Source organism: Sminthopsis crassicaudata, chromosome 4 (genome assembly GCF_048593235.1).
Source record: "Sminthopsis crassicaudata isolate SCR6 chromosome 4, ASM4859323v1, whole genome shotgun sequence".
NCBI lineage: Eukaryota > Metazoa > Chordata > Mammalia > Dasyuromorphia > Dasyuridae > Sminthopsis > Sminthopsis crassicaudata.
The window spans coordinates 133,866,287-133,882,902 of record NC_133620.1 but is presented as its reverse complement, the minus strand read 5'-3'; the positions used below and the strand labels follow the sequence as shown (position 1 = coordinate 133,882,902).

The following is a 16,616-nucleotide window of genomic DNA, read 5'->3' as shown; positions in this document are numbered from 1 at the left end:
GTGAGGTTTGGACATAGTTGTTTGCATATTGTTTCCCATATTGGTCTATGAACTTCTAGAAAGCAGGGGCTATATTTTTATCTTTCTTTATTACTTAATATAGTGCCTGGCCCATAGATACAACTCATTGAGTAGCCATTGAGTTGACATTATTATGAATTCATTGAATTGTAATGACTATCAATTGTTTCTGTTTTTGCATTTAAAAATCTATATTTTTTCTAGCTGTGTGACCCTAGGCAAGTCACTTAACCCCATTTGCCTCAGTAAAAAAAAAAAAAAAAATCTACATTTTAAAATATAGTAATTTTCTCATATTGAAAATAAGAGTTAGATTAAGCCTATACCATAAAGAATTTTAAAAAAGAAAAAAAGCTCCTCTAGACACAAAAATATTTATAACAACTCTTTTTTTTTTGTAGTGATAAAACTGGAAACTGAAGGAGAGCCTACCCATCAATTAGGGAATGATTGAACAAATTATGTTATATGAATATTTATGCTATAAGAAATGAAGAAAAGGTAGTTTCAGAAGAAACCTGAGAATAATTATGAACTAAGGATGAGTTAAATGAGCATAGAACCAAAACAACAATTTATTTTATAACATTAACATTTAATGAACAGTTTTTGAGGAGCTGGGAGGTCTGATCAATACAATGATCTATCATGATTAAAGAGAGCCATTGATGAAGAATTCTTGCTGTATAGGAATCCTTCTGACAGAGAGTAGACTAATTTACAGAAGGAAATGTACATTTTAAAACATAGTCAATATTGGAATTTATATTGCTTTACTCTATTTATTTATCTGAAATTTTCCCCCTCAGTGACTGGGGGGAAATTTAGGGAGAAAATAAATGCTTAGGAATTAAAACCAGATGGTTAAAGCTTTACCACTCATTTGGGAAAGTCACTTGACCTTATTGAGTGTATTCCCATGTATAAAATGAGAATAATATTTATCTTATTGATTTGAAAGTTTGCTGTCAGGTGAAAACACTAAAAGCTATTAACAGGCCTGAGTTCAAATTGGTCTTCACACATATGCTATTAGTGTGACCTTGGGCACAAGTCACTTAACCCTGTTTGCCTCAGTTTCCTCATCTGTAAAATGATCTGGAGAAGGAAATAGCCAATCACTCCAGCATGTCTGCCAAGAAAACCCCAAATGGGATCTGTCACACGAAGAAAACAACTGAGCAAGAACAAAGTTAAAATACCTTGTTGAAATCTTTTATTTAAACCTTATAGCTTAACTGTCAGCAAAGGGAATGATGTGGTCTTTGAACACACTGAAATGATTTGGAAAAAAGTCTAAAAGTTTATCACTACCAATATAAGGCTGTTGTGACCAGTGGTAGAAGGTAGGAGGGTATAGCTATGCAAAACATGCACAACATTGTTCTTGAATAAACAAAGCCTGTGTTGTGCCTGCTGGTATCATCAACCCCCATCCCAGTAGTGAAAATGACAAATGAGTGCAGAGAGGTCAATTTAGCTCTCAGACCATTCCTCTCTGTTTAAAAATAAATTTTATATCTTTTGTTGTCATATTATCTATATGTCCCAATGTAGTCATCCCTTACCCCCCCCAAAAAAAAGAGGAAAAAAATAAGGAAAGCTAACCCACACTTTGAAATGTATGCAGTGCTGTACACCCAAGTTCCCCATCTCTGTAAAGAGAGAAGGGAGGTCGAAATTGATCTTTTAAAAAAAAAAATAGCTTTTATTTTTCAAAATATATGCAAAGATAATTTTCAACATTTAGCTTTGCAAATTTTGTTTTTCAAATTGTGTTCCAAATTTTTTCCATCCCTGCCTTTTCCCCTCCCCTAGACAGCAAATAATCCAATATAGGTTAAATAGATCATTCTTTTCACTGAATTCAGTTTTAGTTGTTTTTCTTTTCATTTTGTATTGCCAGAGAAACTGAGCCAAGATAGAGATTACAGAATTTTAATAATTTATTTGAAAGAGAGAGATTTACTGGGACCAAATGGATCCATGGTTTGGTCTCAGGGCTGAATGAGACTATCGTCTCCAAGAATCCAGCCAACAATGTGAGTTCTCAATGACGCATACGTGGCTCAGACTCAAGGGGTAGACTGAGGCAGTATTATTCTGATATAGAGGGAGAGGTGGTTTTGCAGGATTGAGCAGAACAATTATAAATTGAGCTAGAACAATTAGGAAAACTGAGTCAGGATAATTAGGGAAACTGAGTCAGGACAATAAAAGAGAACTGTGGCATAACAATTTACATTGTTGTAGTTGATTATGTATATTGTTTTCTTAGTTGTACTAAACTTTGTTTCTCTTTGCTTCTGTGTTTTTTTGTATCATTTCTTATAGGATGATAATTCATGTCCCACAATTTGTTTAGTCCTTTCCCTATCTTTACAGATCATTTTCAAAGGAGCTCTAGGGAGATTTGGTAGAGGCAGAGAGGTGAAGTGGTAGAGTCCTAGGTCTGGTATCAGGAAAACCTGAATTTTAATTTGGCTTCATTCACTTTCTAGCTATGTAATCCTGGATCATTCTCAAGTAAAAGTAAGGCAGACTGAGGTTGACTGATCCAGGAAGGTTTTTTCTTCTCTGGCCATGCCATTTCAATTTGTGTAGATATCCTAGTTACTGCCTATTTTCCAAGATTTTGGGACCTCCTTCCCTTTGGCTGTGCCTTCTGTTTGGGTCAGTATGGTTTTTATCTAACTTCCTGGTTCCCAACCCATTATCATTTCTGATGCTTTCAGGCTGTAGTGGATAGAATGCTTAACTTGCTATTTCTCTGCCACTGACTGGAGGGTACCAGATTTATTCCCTACTCAGGACTATTCACATCATCTTTCAAACCTCTGCCTTGGTAAAACCCATCAGATTCTGGATGCTTCTCCAGTCTGGCCCGATACCAGGAAATGTGTTTAAAATATAAGGGGGCTGAAGTTCCTCCCTCACTAAAGCTATTTACGGAGTGGTTCTAGTCATTCAATTTATGACTTGAATATATTTTAACTTGTAGACACCCACCTTTGTTGGTTACATTTGAAAGCAGCAATATGAGCTCATTTAAAATTCATATTTCCTTCAGCCTCCTGGACTGAGATTTCTTTCACTCCCTAGCTGCTGCCACCCCATACCACAATTGGTTTGGGGAATGAAATGTTTCAGCACCCCCAAGATTCTTTGTTTTGAGAAGAGATTTCTAAATCCTGAAAAAGTGTTTGTAATTCTTACAGAATATAAAATATAAAATATGGCAGCCAGCTCTAGAACACTGGGCATGTGATCGTGCCCTTTTCCTCATTTCATCTTTGCTATGGTCCAAGCATTCTCTCTAGCTGTTCCCCATACTTCCTCCTATTTAGGCTCTGAATTTCCCAGCTTTAAGTCTCAACTAAAATCCTACATCTGTTGGAAGCTTCCCCTAATCCCTCTGAATTCTAGTCCCTTCCCTTTATTATTTCCTGTTTATCATCTGTCTTGCTTTGTATATATTTGTTTGCATGTTATCTTCTGGTTGGATTGCAAGCTCTTTTAGGGTGGAGACTCTCTTTTGCATCTTTGTATCCCCAGCACATATCACAGTACCTGCACTTAATAGGTACTGAATAAATGTTTATTGATTGGTTAATAGTGTTGAAATTCTTTTCTGCTTGGGCTACATGGGAGTTCTGAGGGATTCTGTCTGCTTCATTTAGGACATAAAAGAAGGGCTTTGGATTGACTTAGGAGTTCAGGAAAGAATATTTGCCCATTAGGGCAAAAAACTAAATTCTGGTCTTGACTCCCATGATTATTTCAACTCTTGGCCCTTAGAATATGATCTGCAAAAGACATGTCCAGAAAATAATAATAATAATTTTTAAAAGGCCTGTCCCAGTTATTCCTTGGTTTATTTAGAGCTGGTTGGGACCTCAGGGGCCTTAAGAAGCAACTATCATTTTAACCTTGTTGATGCCCAAGGAGGTTAAGTGATTTGCTCGGATAATTGTTGGAGGCATTTTGACTCCAGAATTTCCTTCAGTCTTTTAATATCTTATGGTTATAATAGGAGAAATAATATAATTAAATGAAAATAATTTTAGTTTAGGAATGAATAAACATTAAGTGCCTATTATGTGCCAGACACTGTGCCAAGCAAACTCTAGCATTATTACTCAACAAGCATCACATTTTCCTATTATTATTACTAATTGTTAGTAGCCTGGTCTTGTGACTATTGTTACTATTCAGTTCTATTTATTATGTCTGAGTCCTGTACACTCCCACCTTCCTCACCTCAGTTTCCTCCTTTGTAAAATGGAGACACAAATACTGGTACAACCACATAACATGTAAGGAAAATACTTTGTGAACTGGAAACTAATATGCAAAATGCATATTCCTATAGACTTACTAGTGGTATTGTTGTCTAGGGAAGGGGGTAGGAAGAAGGGAGGGAGAGAAAAAATTGGAACATAGGATTTTGTAGGGATGAATGTTGAAAACTATCTGCATATGGTTTGAAAATAAAAAGCTTTATTAAAAAAAAGGCAAGCAATTTGATATAGGTCATACAAATCTAGTCATTGAAAAAATATATGCCCATATTAAATGTATTATAAAAGAAAAGACAGAATTCCCTTCCCCCAAGAAAAGTTAGAAAAATATTTCTTTTAAAGTATATTTTGAACTGAATTCAGGCTCTACTAGCTCTTACTCTGGAAAGGGGTGGGGTTTTTCATTATAAATCTTTCAGAGTTGTATTGTATTGCTGAGAATAGCTAAGTCATTCACAGTAGATCATCTGACAATATAGCCATCACTGTGCATAATGTTTTCCTAGTTCAACTCATTTCATTCTGTATCAATTCACATTGATCTTTCTAGTTTTTCTGAAAGCATCCTTCTTATCATTTTTTCTTTTACTAAACTGAATTTTATTTTTTTCTCTTCCAAATAACATGTAAAGATAGTTTTCAACCTTCAATGTTTTTGGTAAATTTTGTTATTTATCTTAAATTTAAATACAAAATGAGAAACAAGTTGTCATGTATAATTTATTTCTGACATATTTAAATATCTACCTCTTTTGTTGTTGAGTTTCATCTTATGACTCCAACTTTATTTCCCAATATTTTACAGCATGCCTGTTTGGCTTTAGCCAAATCAGTCATCTTATCAGTCTAAGAAATGTGCTATTTTTCTTTTCTACTCTATACTTTATTTCATAATGTCCTCTTATCTAGAAGATGCTTTTTCCCTATTCAAATCCAATGCATTCTCATCCTAGTTCAACTCGACTATTACCCTCTCCATGGAGCTCTTTTAGATGACTTTAGCCCACAGAATGATCAGCTGCTTTTTCTGAACTCCTCTTTTTTATATTGCTCAATTAATTATCAATATAAGGCAACATGATTAAAAATGTGGATAAAGAGTCTGTTTATTTTCTTACATGGCCAATGAAAGAATTTGTTTTGCTTGAGTATGAATATTTGTTTTAAGGGGTTTTTGTTATTTGTTTGTTTTTTAAATGATGGGGGGAGGTAGAAAGGAGAAAAAAAAAATGTTTGTTAATTGAAAAAATCATTTTAATATCAAAGTATTTTTAATGTATCAGTATATTTAATGTCAATTATATAACAAAAGAAATATTGTCTTGCTGATTCAGTAAATCCATATATTTAACCTTTATGTATCAGAAATATATATATCATCTAGTGGATTACATATAGTCTAAGTTCTTGGAGGGTGGGCATTGTTTTGTTTCTCTAGTATCTTCTGCCAATATTTATGGTATATATAGTGGATACTGTTTATAAATTTGTTGAATGAATAAAAGCTGGACATTATCTCAACAGAATCTTACAAAAAGTAGCATTTTTTTAACTTATTAATTCCATTGCACGGATGTGTGTGGAACAAGTAGTCCAAAGAGTCTTTTGTCCTCACAAAGGGTTCAATTGATCCTAAAACATAACAACAAAACAACCACATGAGAACTGATTCAACCATTCAGAAGAACAATTTGAAACCATGCCCAAAAGGCTATAAACTATGTATCCCTTTTGATTCAACAATACCACTAGTAAGTCTGTATCCCAAAGAGATTTTTTAAAAGGGGAAAAAGGACCTTTTTAGATGAAAATATTTATAGAAGTTCCTTTTATGGTGGCAAAGAATTAGAAATTGAGGGCATGTTCATTAATTGGGGAATGGCTGAACCAAGTTGTGATATATGGTTTTCATGGAATATTACTGTACTAAAAGAACTGAGGAGCAGGCTGATTTCAGAAAAAAACCTGGAAAGACTTACATGAACTGGTGCAAAATAAGATGAGCAGGACCAGGAGAATGTTGTATAAGTAATAGCAACTACTGTGTGATGATCAACTGCGAATGACTTAGCTATTCTCATCAATACAATGATCTAAAATAATTACTCTTGATAAAAGATGCTGTCTTCCTCCAGAGAAAGAACTAATGGCATCAAAATGTATTTTGAAGCTTGCTATTTTTCACTTTCTGTATTTTTGTGTTTTTTTCCCTTTTGAGCCTGTGTTTTCTTTCACAAACAATGCAAATATGGTAAAAACAAAACAAACAACTACATGAGATAAAAGCATGCTGTAATGGACGAATAGCCTAGGCTCTCTCTCACCAGGGTTGGTCTTTTGAATCTAGATTGGGCCGAAACCAAACTCTTAAGAATAGAGCAGACATATGTCAACCCAAGGGTAGATGAAGAATCTTTAGTTGGTATGGGACCCTAAAGGTCATCTGATCCAACTCCCTTATTTTCTGATAAGGATACTAGGATCCAATAAGATTAAGTACTTTACCCAAGATCACAAGGGAAATAATTGGCCAAACCAGGATTTAAGACCTATGCCCTCTGATTTCAGATCCAGACTGCTTGGTTTAAGACCCTTTCCTTTTTATATGTCCAATCATCATACAGAAGCTGAAAGTCATCTATGAAAGATATTTCTCTTCATGGTCTCAGAGCCCCAACTCAGAGTCCTGTAAGAATCTCTGTACTAGGCAACACAGCTCTGCCTGGGCAAGTATAGTAACCCCAAATCAAGTGTAACTTTGTTATACAAATGAATGCAAAAACAAGGCAAAAATGGGAATTAAGGCAACTCTGTAAATTGCTGAGTCCACTCAGTTATTAAAAGAGTGCTTTCCTAGATGCCTTTGGTTCTAGCTGAGGACCTATCAGAATACGGTTCTTCCAAGGTCAATGGGGTTCCCAAGGTTTCCAAGGTAACCTTCTCAGACTGGAACCTGGTCTATAACCACATAGTTGAGCTATCTCTCCTCTCCTCTCTGGCTTTAGGATATCTTAGAATCCCTTCTGCTTTTTCTTCTCATCTATGGAGACTTCTTCCTTCCTTTCTTCTGGCTTAGCTTTTTCTTGTTTTCTTTTCAATCATGGCTGGGTGGGAGGCTACTTCTGTTCTCTGGATTTTCTTTTTATGTGCTTTTCATTTGGATTTCACTTGGCTGCTTGCCCCCATCATACTCCATGCTCTGTCATATTGCTGTGAGCAAAGAGGCCTGTTGCTTCATTTGGTATTTATTTATTTAAAATATTTATTGATCCTTTTTTAAATAGTTATTTCCAATTAATTTCTACCCCCTCCAAAAAAAAACCTTCCATAACAATGAAAAAATTTTTAAAACAATTGACTTTGGAAGTATCTGTCATCATAGGCAACATTTATCATCTATAATCACTTCCCTTTGCCTTCCCATCCATGAGAGGAAGGAGATGTAATATCCTGTCATGAGAACAAATAGTTGTTGTATTTAGTTTGATTTTAGTTGTCATTTAGTATTTCCATGTCCAGTATTACAAACATTGTATACATTATCCATATAATATTCTGGTCTCATCTCTTTTAGTTCAAACAATCTCATATGTATCTCTGAGTTTCTCATATTTGTCATTTCTTATGGTGAAGAAATATTCTGTTACATTCGTATGCCATAGTGTTTCAGCTGTTTCCCAATCAATGGATACCTGGGATTTTGTTTTGTTTTTGTAGTTTTAAATGTTTTATCAATTGGGTTTTTTGTTTGTGTGTTTTGTGTTTTGTAATTTTAAAACAATTTAAAGATTGTTTTATCAATCTTTCTCTCTCTCTCTCTCTCTCTCTCTCTTTTTTTTTTTTTTTTGCTTGTTTCTCACAAAAATGTCATCTCTATCACCAACTCCTAAATAGATATCCTCCTGTGTAACAAATAAGGTACACTCACTTTTCAACACACATTAAGAACCCACTCTACCAGAGATATAAAGACAAAATGAAACTGCTTTGCTCTACAGTTTATGCTGTATTGGGGGGATACAACATGCTCTACCTTCTCCTAAAAGGATAGGGGGGAAAATGGTGTCACAGTGTGACCATATTTTTATGGCTATAATGTTTATATTTATCAGGTCTCCTCTGCTTTCATGGAAGCAATAACAGATAATCCTCTTTTCTGATTAACTTTCTAGGTGGTACACAACTGAGCTTCCTGGTCTTGGTGACGGGCTGTACATCAGTAGGAAGAATTCTTGATGCTGAGATCTATAAAATCACCACAATAGACTTCTGTCCACTCCAGGAAGATGTCAAGGAAGAAGACCGTCTTACTGCCCTGAAAAAAATTCTCAACTCTGGGATGTTCTATTTCTCCTGGCCAAATGCTGGCTCCAACTTTGACCTGACCGTCCGTGCCCAAAAGCAGGGTGATGACAATTATGAGTTGGGAAATTCTTTTTTCTGGTTAGTACCTTGCGTTTTATTTCAGCTTTAGTCTTTTACAAATAGCACAAGTAGCAGCTATTTTAGAAGCCAGATCTTAGTTTTTTGCTTTGGAAATACCTATTTTATGAAATATTCATGGAAGAATGTTAAACTCAAGTCTATATTCCTCCCACTGCTCAGCATACTCAGTAAATTCAAAAAAGGCTTATTTAAATGTTGATGATGCACAAAATACTCTTTTAGGCTCTGGAAAGCTACAAAGATAAATAAATTGTATCCTCTGCTAAGGGGCACTGCTTTTATACATTAGCTCAGTTAATTGGAAATTGATGTTCTCTGATTTTATTTATATATGACTTTTTTGAAAGATATTGACTTGGGATACATAGCCCTTTGAAGAAGGTCTTGTGGCCGCTTCTGGTAGCTCAGATTTTAAGTGATGATAGTGCCTTTTTCTCTGGTTCTTTAGTAAACATACTTTAAGTTTAAACATATAAAAGATTAACCTAGAATACCTCTTATTGGGAAGTGCCCCAGTGTACCTCATGTACTAAGTCTCTCTTGAGATTGTAGTTCTTCACTGACATTTCCATGGTAGTTATCCATTGTGTCACACATTGTTACTCTATGATGGATGTGCTGAAATAGGACTTTAAATGACTCTTCAGGGGGCAGGGACTCACTTTGATCTTTTTGCACAGTCCCTGATCCACAGTAAGCACTCCAAAAATTATTATTGATTGACTGTCTGATATCTGTAAGGTGATTTAATGTCTGTAAATTATATATTTCTGTGAAGGACAAATACTCTCAGATAGACTTTGCTTGGCCATTGACATGGCACCCATTCTTGCTTTTGTAGGTTATTTCCTCTTAAAAGAGTATCTGAGACATCAAGATATAGTTAATGTAATGTAAGCTATAGTTGAGTCGTGATACTTATTCCTTGTATTTCTGAGGCTCATATAAGAAAATACAGGTAAAGGAATTAGACTTGCTATCCTTAATAAGTAAACAGTGTTGCCTTAGCTTCTCTATACATCCCTGCTCTCTGTTAGGCACAATGTAGTAGTGAAGCTTTCTTTGTCTGATAATCCAGCATCTCCATAGCTATTTTCTAATAACCATCAGGGTATGTTTCTTTGGTTTGGAAGTATTTGTTGAGATGGTACACGTTTGAATAACGAGCTCTAAAATCCCAGGCTTTGTCAGGAGGAGAAAGCATTAGACCTTGAGCTTGAGGGCTTAAGGCAGTGGCTTCTAACTTGTTGCCATCTCAAGCAGATGGCACTAACGGATTGTCAGAGATTGAATAATTCTTGACAACATTTACATATTCCCCTCTGGGAATGAGAAGGGCTATGAGAAACCCTCAGAATTTTTACAACTCAGTGGCATTTTTTGGGGTCAGTTATTGGATTGAATAACTCCCATGTGCCAGCATTGTGATTGATAGAAAAGTATTTGTTGTTGCTGTTGTTCAGTCGTGTCTCACTCTTTGTGATCCTGTGAACCATATTGTTCATGGGGTTTTCTTGGCAAAGATCCTGGAGTAGTTTTCCTGTTCCTTCTCCAGTGGATTAAGACAAACAAAAATTAAGTGACTTGCTCAGTGTTTGAGGCTGAATTTGAACTCAGACCTTCCTAATTCTAGGCCCAGCACTGTATCCACCAAACCATCTAGCTGCCTAGAAAAGTATACATACATAAGAATAACAACATTAAAATAACAACATTTCTCATCAAAATGAGATAGTAAATGCTGCAGGAGAGATGACAAGATGTGGACTCACTCTGGAGAAATTTCATGGAAGAGGAAATAGTTAAGCCTAGCAAGTGTTTAAAGTTATATTTGAACTCTCTTGATTTAAGATCAGGAGCTCTATCCACTGGATAGAGTGAGTCCATATTCTCAGCCCCTGGGTACTGCAGTACCTGATAATTATCATCTGATATGTCAAAAATAGATGTAGTAGTTGAGAGAACTCTGGGCCTGGAATTAGGAAGAACTCAGTTCAAAACTGGCTTCAAACTTATTGGCTGTATAACCCTGAGCAAGTCACTTCCCCTGTCTACTTCAGTTTCCCCATCTGTAAAATGGGGTTTAAAAATAGCACCTCTTGTTACTAGGGTAAAATATGATGATATTGTAAGGCACTTTGAAAACCTTAAGTGCTATATAAATGCTAGTTATTATTGTTCATTTTAATGATATTAATTACTATTACAATAATGTCCTAGAGGGAAATTCAAAACTTTGGTTCCCTTAATAAATCTGTGTTTCTCTTCCCTAAATAAAATGGCCTGTGTTCCTACCCAGTGTCAACAAATGTGACTAAGAAATTAAACTACAAGGATCATACGTCTGGCAAAAGGTTACTCTTTTTCCTGGCTCATTTGCAAATGAGAAGTTGTGAAATAAGACCAAGTGATAGCAGCTGTCAGCAATCACTGCTGGCCTAATGGAACTCTTGAGTTTTCTGGAGGCCTTACCCTCTTACCATTAATGTTGTTTGCCACAAAAATGGGTGAATCAGGGTAGATATTTAAAGTATACACCCAGCACATCCTTGATTACTCACCATTGGTAGTAATCAATGCTCTTGTTTAAAAAAAAAAAAAAATTCCTCTGGTTGGTCAGACCCAATTATAAGAATTAAATGTGGACATCTTTAGAGCTGGCTATTAAGTGAAACAACCCCAGCTTATTATTTGTGCAGCTCAATATCCTGTTCAACAAAAATTCCATTGCTGTTCATGAGATAAAGTGTCCTGGGAGGCAGCTGTTGGAGTGCAAAGATCCTCTTTTTTGGAGTCAGGGTTCTAAAATTTTTTTCCTCTGCAAGTTTTTTGGTTCTGTGACAGTCCATCTTCTCTGGACCTCTGTTCCCTCATTGGTAAAAAGAAAAAGTTGGAATAAGTAATATCTAAGCTGCCCCTTTTAAATCTATAGGTAGAATGTTGTCTATCCATGATCCTATTAGGTTAGTCAACAAGCAGCTAGCTAGCTCACTTGGTGGATACAGTGCTGGATCTGGAGTCAGAAAGATCTGAGGCAAATGCAGACTCAGATACTCACAGCTATTACCTCACTTAACCCTGTTTTCCTCAGTTTTTTCCTCTGTCAAATGAACTGGAGAAGGCAATAGCAAATCACCCCATTATTTGCCAAGAAAACCTGAAATGGGATTATGAAGAATCAGACATGACTGGACAACATGAAGCATTTATTAAAAGTTTGCAATTTTTAGGCATTGTGCTAAACACTGGGGTACAGAAAAGGCAAAAGCATAGTCCCAATCTTTATGGGTACAGACCCTAATAGGAAAGATAATTTAAAAAAAATGTTCTTATGAAGTGTTTTAAATGTAGAGTAATCTCAGAGGAAAAGAATTAGTAGTGAAGGTATGGGGTGGAACTGGAAAAGCCCTTTTATAATTCAACAAACATTTATTAAGCTCCTACTATGAGCCCAGGAGTATACTAAAAAAGTCAGTTCTTGCCCTCAAGAAGCTTATAATCTAACGAGAGAAGACAACAGACAAAAGAAAACTGAAAAGGAGATGGGGGACAAAGAGGTACCCATAAAGTTGGGGGAGAAGATGTTTGTAATCTTGTTCTGCACAGGAACTAAGCAGAGCCACAGATGGGAAAGTAGAATAAGTTGAAAGGCCAGGGCCTATCTTCTATAAGCTTTTGGAGGAATTTAGTAATTTACCTTCTAGCCCTCCAGTCTGAGGAGAAACAAAGCTGAGGGAGGTGGAAAGGTCTTGAGTATCCAAGGCTAAGTTAGCAGCTTTGTGATATTTGAAGTAATCAGATTTATCTTATCCCAGGAGGGGCAACTGAGAGAAGACAGAAAGTTGGGAGAATAAGGTTCATCCCAAGCATGAGGGAATGTCTGGTGAAAGGACATAGTCTGGAGATGAAGCAAGAAGGAATAGCAGGAAGGCTAAAGATTAGCTGTGTGACCCTGGATCTCAGTTTCCTCATTTGTAAAGTGAGCTAGAGGAAGAAATGACAAACTACTCTAGTATCTTTGCCAAGAAAATGCTAAATGGGGTCATGAAGAGTCAGACACAATTGAAAAATGACTCAACAACAGTCTCATTAGTTTAGTTTATGAAAGGGAATAAAGTGTAAGAAAACTGGGGAGGTAGTTAAGAGTGTTAGTCTAGTCATGATCCTATTAGTCAACAAGCAGATAATTGGCTCAGTGGGTATAATGCTGCTCCTCAGGAAGATAAGTTCAAATTCAAGTCACCTACACTACTTTCCTCAGTTTCCTCATCTGTCAAATGAGCTAGAGGAAGGGACAGGTTGAAGGTCTTTAAATGTCTAACAGAACTTTAATTTGTGTTTCCTCTTGGAGCTAATAAAGAACCATTGGAGTTTATGAAATGAGTGATTAACATTGTCATACCTATAATTCATGAAGATCATTTTGGCAGCTGACTGAAGGATGCTTTGGACTAGGGAAAGAGTTAAGGCAGGAGGACCACAAGGCTGTTGAAATAGTAAAAGCAAAAACTGATGAGGACCTGAAACAGACTAGAGACAGAAGAGATTAGATTCATGAGTGAGCAATTTTAGAAATTTGAAATTTTGAATTTTGATTTTTGAAATTTGCTGATACCACTGAGATTGTCATCTAAGGAGACTTTGAGGATGGTGCTGCACTTAGTGGTGATAGGGAAGCTGGGAAGAGGAAATGATTTTGGATGGAAAGATAATGAGTTTAGTTTTAAAGTAATAATGGAATGTGACATGTCTACAGGACATCTAATTTGAAGTATTCAAAAGGTAGTGGTTGAGAGAATTTTGGAGCTCAGGAGAGGCGCTAGGTCTGAATAAACATCTGGGAATCATCTGTATAGAGAGGACAATTGGACCCATGGGAGCTGTTGAGATCAGAAGTGAAAAAATATCTAGAGAACTTCTCACAGCACATAGTAGAACCTTTTTTTTTTTTTTTTCCAAGTTGGAACTACCTACTTTGGTCCTATTAATACTTGATCCTATTATTTCATCCATCCATTGAACCCAAGGTGCTTTTTTATTGCCATGTACTTCATTTCTATAAGCAAATGTTAAAGGAGGAAAGCAGGGAATCATTCCAGTTGGTAGAATTTTGTCATTTCATTAATATTGTCATTTCTTTGAATTTGAGATTGGGAAAAGGACCTCAAAGTTCACCTAGTCATACTGTACCTGAAGTATAAATATCTTCTACAATTTCTAGTGAGTCATTCATTAAATACCTCCAGTGACAGAAAATTTAATCATCTTACAAGGTAACATTCCATTTTCAGACAGCTTTTATTGCTAGGAAATTCTTCCTTTTCTTGAACCTGGTTTATCACCTGAATAATAGTGATTCATTTCCCCTCCTTATTGCCGCAAGTACAAAGACATAGCAATGGATTAGATCAGATGTGACTTTTGCAGTGAAATATCATGCAAAGCAGTGAAGAAAGACAATCTTAATACTTATTTATATCCTTTGATATATACTAGCTTTGTGACTTTAGTCAAGTCACTGAATATGTCTGCCCTCAGGTATAGTCTCCCAAGATTATAAATGGTAGAAAAAGTGGTTTTCTAGATTATCTGAAATAGGAGCTTCTTCATTGCAGTCCTCTACTCTAATGAAATCACAGTTTTGCTTTTCCTCTTTCCCTCCAAAAAAATTACAAGAAGGGTCTTGCCAGAATTCTAGTTGAACCCTTGACTGTTAGAAGGAGATTGAGTTAAGAAGAAAATGGAAATATTTCTACATTACTCTTCAGAACAAATATTGTTTGGGAGGAGCCATCTGAGTTTTCAAGATAATCTGGTTTTCTAAGGTATCTGTGTAGTGTGAGTGGAGTGCCATCACAAAGTAACTTCCTTGTCCATCCTGTTGGGGAAGCACTTAACTAGTTTTAGTTCAAGGGATTGAATACTGGTGAGAAAGAGTGTTGTATTTGAAAAAGCCAAAGAGTAATAATGTCATTCATTGCTGTTTTAATACAAGTAATCCATTGTGATCTGAGATATACTCTAAACAGCAATTTCCCAGGTGGAGTCTTATTCCTCATGAATGAGTTAGAGGTTTTATATGGGTGACTTAGTTCTTTTGGCTCTCAGCTCGTGGGCTGAAGCAATTCTTGACTAATTGCCACCTAATGGCAGAGTGTGTCCACTAACCATCTCACCCCATCCTTAAGGAAGAGGTTGGAAACAGAATTTTTTGGGTCAAGATGAGTAGCACTAACAAATTCCTGGTTTCCATTCCCTGGGGAGTAATATATTTACTATGAAATTTGATTTGCCCAATTCAGACAAGCAAATAATTCATCTTCTTGAATTCAAATCTGCTTCAGACACTTACTAGCTGTGTGACCCTGAGCAACTCACTTAATCCTCAGTGTCCCCATTTGTAAAATAAGCTGGAGAAAGGAAATGGTAAACCTCTTCTGTAACTTTGCCAAGACCACTCAAAATGGGATCATGAAGAGTCAGACACAACGGAACATTAGATGGGAGATGTCGTATGGACACACATGCATAGTAAAATAAATACAGCATAATTGATTGCATGGAGATAGGAGGAGATACTGCATTGAGGACCATTAGGAAAGGCTTCCAGTAGCATTTACGTTTATTTTGGAACTGAGACATAAAGAATAAAAGCATTCTAAGCCTGTGAGACAACTTGTATAAAGATACAGAAATAGATGAAATATTGTGTGTGAAAAACAGGTCATCTTGATTGCACTAAAGAGGGCAAGGAGGGCATGCTTAAAAGGACTTGAAAATCTGGTTGAAACCAGCTTCTGAAGGGCTTGAAATTAGCCAGAGTCATTTGCATTTGATCCTAGGGGTCATGGGGGGCTTCTGGAATTTGTCATGGAGAGGAATGACATGGTCAGATGTGTGTTGCAGGAATATTACTTTGGCAGCTGGTTGGGATGAACTGGAAAGAAGGGAGATTTGAGGCAGGAAGACCAATTAATTAGGAGGCTATTGCATAGTTGAGTTTAAAGACAACAAAAGTCTGAACTAGACTAATGGCTGTGTGAATAAAGAGAAGGGGTCAAAAATAAGTGATACTGTGAAGACAGAATCAGCAATAATTGGCAACTGATTGGATCTGTTGGGTGGATGAGAGTGAGAAGTCAAGAATGATTTCAAGTTTATAAACTTGGGTGATTGGAGGATCAAGGCTTTTCTTAAGAAAAATAAAAGAATTTGTTGGAGAAAGAAGAATTCTGTTTTAGACATATTTCATGCCTCCAGGGCATCTAGTTTGATGTCTGATAGTTGGTGTTGTGATAATGGAGCTCAGGAGAGAAACATAACAATGTGAAAGTTATCTGCATAGAAATGATCATTGAACTTGTGGCAGTTGTGGTCATTGAGTAGAGGGCTCAGGATGGAGATTTAGAGGACACCAACATATAGGGGAGTGAATGATCATGCAACTAAGGAGACCAAAAACAAGCTGTCAGAGAAGTAGGAGAACCAAGAGAGACATTAAAAACCTAGAGAGGAGGGAATAATCAGGAGGAGTGAATCATTAGCAGTGTCGGATATTTCAGAGATCAAGAAGAATGAAACTATTAAATATGATCATTGAGATCACTGCTAAAAGTCAGATTTTGAGGGACTGAGAAGTCCTCGAGAAAAGATTTAGATAATAAAAATTTATAGTGGATCCAGTTAGTCTGATTTCATGAATTCCTGAGGAAAGAGATATGGAGAGTAATCCAGAATTGTTTAGTTTTTTTTTTTTCTTTTCAGTTGCATATGACTCTTTGTGACCCATTTTGTTTTTGTTTTTTTTGGGGGGGGGGGTTGGCAAAGATATAGAAGTGGTCTTCCACA

General features: G+C 36.2%; 1 protein-coding gene across 3 annotated transcripts in view; it reads left to right on the top strand.

Moving 5' to 3' along the window:
* Window positions 1–16,616, top strand: part of SYNJ2 (synaptojanin 2) — a 130,857-nt gene that overhangs the window by 35,540 nt on the left and 78,701 nt on the right. For all 3 annotated transcript variants that reach the window (XM_074309431.1, XM_074309430.1, XM_074309432.1), the window contains exon 3: window positions 8,495–8,765. In XM_074309431.1, the coding sequence (XP_074165532.1) occupies window positions 8,495–8,765 (271 nt within the window). The remainder of the gene's footprint in view (window positions 1–8,494; window positions 8,766–16,616) is intronic.